Source organism: Vombatus ursinus, unplaced genomic scaffold (assembly GCF_900497805.2).
Source record: "Vombatus ursinus unplaced genomic scaffold, bare-nosed wombat genome assembly UNPS02004423.1, whole genome shotgun sequence".
Classification (NCBI taxonomy): Eukaryota; Metazoa; Chordata; class Mammalia; order Diprotodontia; family Vombatidae; genus Vombatus; species Vombatus ursinus.
This window is the reverse complement of record NW_020944201.1, coordinates 1,499,488-1,503,616: the sequence shown is the minus strand read 5'-3', so window position 1 is coordinate 1,503,616 and position 4,129 is coordinate 1,499,488. Positions and strand designations below refer to the sequence as shown.

The 4,129-nt window shown below is 46.5% G+C and overlaps 1 protein-coding gene across 1 annotated transcript in view; it reads right to left on the bottom strand.

The window, feature by feature from the left end:
- LOC114023373 (vascular endothelial growth factor receptor kdr-like) overlaps positions 1-4,129 on the bottom strand; it is a 223,277-nt gene that overhangs the window by 109,393 nt on the left and 109,755 nt on the right. Inside the window, exons 5-7 of the mRNA XM_027835990.1 lie at positions 3,041-3,200; positions 1,444-1,580; positions 153-330 (exon numbers count right to left, since the gene is read on the bottom strand). Coding sequence (XP_027691791.1) covers positions 153-330; positions 1,444-1,580; positions 3,041-3,200 — 475 coding nt within the window. The remainder of the gene's footprint in view (positions 1-152; positions 331-1,443; positions 1,581-3,040; positions 3,201-4,129) is intronic.

The following is a 4,129-nucleotide window of genomic DNA, read 5'->3' as shown; positions in this document are numbered from 1 at the left end:
GATGTCAGGGATGGTAGGAGCCTTAGAACAGAGAATGTTAGGTCTAGGAGGGGCCTTAGAAAAGGGAATGTCAGAGCTGGGAGGGGCCTTAGAACAAGGAATGTCAGAGGTAGGAGGCATGTAGAACACTAAATGTGATAGTTGTGACTTACCCAGCACAGTGATGTTAATGCTGGCTTGGAGACTTGAACCATTGCCTTCCTGACATCGGTAAAGTCCACTATCCTCCACAGTCACATTCCAGATGGTCAGGTTACTGTAGCTTTTGTACACAGGGGTCCTCTGGTCCATGTTCCTCTTAATTTCACAGCACCTGGGATTTGCCTTGTTCTGTGAGATGGGAGAAAGCACAATCAAAGCCAAGTGAACCCTTCAAGGCTCCATGAAATGTTTGGTGAGTTCCTCCCATGGACCCAGACCCGAGCTAGCCTTGGGGGAGGGTATAGACATGACTATGGCTCAGGTCTCACCCTCAGGGGTTTCATACCCATGAAACAACTGGAACACAAGAGGAGTCTCTTTGTGAAAGGTGATCAGGGCCCAGAAAGGGCCATAGCACAAAGATGGGCTGGCTGGAGGAAGAGTGAAGTTGGGACAATAGCCACATGTGACCTATGCGATATAACTAATCAGTGTCAGCGGTGGGGTTTGAACCCAGGTTGAGTGTCCTATCTTAGGTCCCTTATCCTCTAAATTCCAAAAACCTATGAATCAGAATTCTGTTTGAGTTGGGGAGGTAGTGGTAGAGAGGTCACCTCACCAATGGCGCCATTTTGCCTAGAGCAGGCTCTCATCAAGAAGAAAGGACTCAAACTTGGGGTATTGAATGCTTAAGAGCTAGAATGCTTAAAAGCCAAAGTCACAGGAAAGTGACTGCTGGTATATGTGAATTTCTGCTAGCAGAAACAGTAGGAAACACCACAGTCACTGGCAAGCTGGCAGGGACTTTAGAACATGGAGAGCCCTTATAATTCAGAATGTCAGAGCTGAGAGGGACCTCAGAACACAGAGTGCTCCAGCTGGGAGAACCTTAGAACCGAGAATATCAGAACTAGACGAGGCCTTAAAACATAGCCCAGAGAATGCTCAAGCCAGGAAGGCCCTCAAGAGTACAGGGTTTGAGCTGGAAGGGACCTCGGATTCTACACAGTCAAATGCCTTAGCTAGAACCCAGCTGGAGCCCAAGGAGGCTCTAGATACAGAGGTTCCCAAACTTATTTAGCCTACCACCCCCTTTTTAAAAAAATTACTCAGTGTCCCCCTAGGGTTAGGTTAGGTTAACCCTTATTTTTATTCAATGCCCCCCAATTGCATTTGAGGCTATTACCACCCCCCTGGATTGGTCCAGTGCCCCCCAGGGGGTGGTACTCCCCACTTTAGATGCTCTAGAGCATCCAGCACAGATGGCTGGCAGAGAGAGGGAGCCTGGACTGTAGGTCTCACCCCTTTCCTCTTGTACTCCCAGTCAAGCTTGATGCGCCCATTAAAGGTGGTCTCGGCAGTGCAGGACAGACTCAGGGTTTCACCCGCGAGCAGTTTTTGGTGATTGACTCTGATGGAGATATTCTCTTTTTTGGTTTCTGGAAGACAGAATGGAGACTCTAACTCTCCCCTGGCTGGGGAAGAAGCCATGAGCCCACCCCACTGAAAAGGAAGACAGGTGAGAAAGAAAGGAAGCTGGCTGATTCCTCATCCACATCTCCTCACTTGATGGAAATGTGGAATAACAGACAGTGCAATGACTCCAGAGGGCTGGGAAGGAAATTCTGAAGTCATTGGTAGCCAACCACATGGCACCACCCCCCACCCCCAGCCAAGGTTACAAATACTTCATTGGGGTGGATGGGGAGGGGATTCTGGAGCATTACTGTAGCGTTCAATCCCATCCAACAAACATCTGTGAAGCACCTACTGTGTGCAGAGCCCTGTGATGGCCACTGGGGGAGGGGAGAAAATACAAAGACATAGTTTGTGCCCTCAGGAAGCTTATATTCTCCTGAACTAGGCTTAGATCCAAATGCAAATAATACACAATAATACATTAGGACATTAGAGGTACCAAAAAGTACATGTGGTCCAAGGGGTAAATCAGGGCAGCCACCCTGCAGGTGGTGGCATCAGAGCTGGACTAAAGGATGAGTAAGAATTCAACAGGTTGAGTAGGGGAAGGCATTGTCTCCCCTGGAGGTGGCATGATATGGTGGAGAGAGCACCAAATGTAGGAGCTAGGAAGTCCTGGGTGCAAATCCTGTTTCAGCTATTTACTAGCTGTGGGACTCTAGGCAAGTCACTTAACCACTATGAGCTTCAGTTTCCACATTTGTAAAAGGATGAACTTAAGCTTAATGGTCTCTAAAGTCTTTTCAAGTTCTAAGACTAGGGGTCCTATGAACTCAACAGGGCATAGGGTCTGGAAGTTGAGAGGTTGCTACAAATGAGAGATGAGAGTTACAAAGAAACAAGCAGATTTCAGCTAGATGTAGGGGGAAATCTTGTAACAGCTAGATGTTCCAAAACTGGAATCAGCTACCCCAGGAGAGAGTGAACTCCCCGTCAGCAAAGCTTGTCAGGAGTAGGGGGGAGAAAATTCACACTTGGGTCAGGGTTGGATTCTGGGACTTTCTTTTACAGTGTTTAACAACTTTGTTAGGAAGCTCACCTTTGTATAAAACCCCAATCCCTCAGGTTTCCTCATGGCTAAGTTGTAGGGGGCAGATAGAGCTCTTTTTCCCATTTCCCAGGACATAGATTTCTCTAAGTTCTCAGAAATTCTGCGGCTCCTTTTTCTGGGGTTCTCAGATGGATATGAAACCAAAGGGTAAGTGATGTGTTCAGGGTCATGCAGCAGCAGCAGGACTTGAATTGGGGTCATCCCAACTCAGGCACTCTATGTCATGCTGTTGCCCTAAAATACCTAGAACCAGCCTAAGTACCAAAGAATTGCTCCCTTCTAACATAATGTACACCCTACGATCAAGACTTAAGGGCACACAAAGCTCTAATTCCAGGTGGTGTTCCGTGTGTGGTAAAGCCCACTCACCCACTTTCTGGGGCAGGTAGAGGGAGACGTGGGTCTTCCCATTGACTTTCGTCACACACTGGAGCAGACTGCTGAAGAACTGGAAGGATGGGCGGATGATGGTGAAGCCTTTCTGGGGGTTCCAGTCCTTGCTCGTATAGTTGAACTTGCCTGGGTTGAACTGTAGGAAGAGGGAGACATGAAAAGATCCAGCTTGGTTCTCAGTATTAGCACAAACCAAGCTACACAGACTAAGAATGAGCTCTCAAACATGGTGGAAGAGTCAGCGCCATGGAGGAGAAAGGCTATGGAGGAACAGGCCCTGGAGGTGAGGCCTGCCTCCAGTGCCTTTGTTCCTCTGATAGGACTTAGAGCCAGCAAGGGCCTTCAAGAGCGTCTTAGAGATCACAGGTTCATATCTTTTGAGCTGGAAGGCACATCAGAGGTCATCTAGCTCGAAGGGGTCAAACCTGAAGCAGGCGCTGCCAAATTCTTAATTGTGACCAGAACCAGATTCAAATGTCATGGGGAAATGGTTAGCAAAAGCAATACAAATACAGTACAACTGAGATAGTGTCCATTCGTCATTATCGAAGTGAATATGGGCCCACCACTGGCTCTAATCCAACCAATTAGCAAGCATTTATACAAAGACAAAAGTGAACTAGTCCCTGGCCTTGAGGGGCTTCCATTTGAACAGGGCAGACAATATGTATGTAAACAGACTGACACATGTAGAACATATAGAAACATGTGGCACATATAGAATAGACACACATAGAACATATAGAAACACAAGACACTTGGAGAATACACAGAAACATAAGGCACATAGAACAGACATATATAGAAACAGACACACATAGAACACAAGGAAACATAAGGCACACATAGAATTGACACATGTAAAATATATAGAAACCTAAGACACATATAGAATGGACACGTATAGAACGTATAGAAACATAAGACGTATAGAATAGACACATATAGAACTCTTCGAAGCCTAAGACGAATATAGAATAGACACACATAGAAACCTAAGACACGTATAGACACATACAGAACCCATCGAAACCTAAGACATGTATAGAATAGACACATATAGAA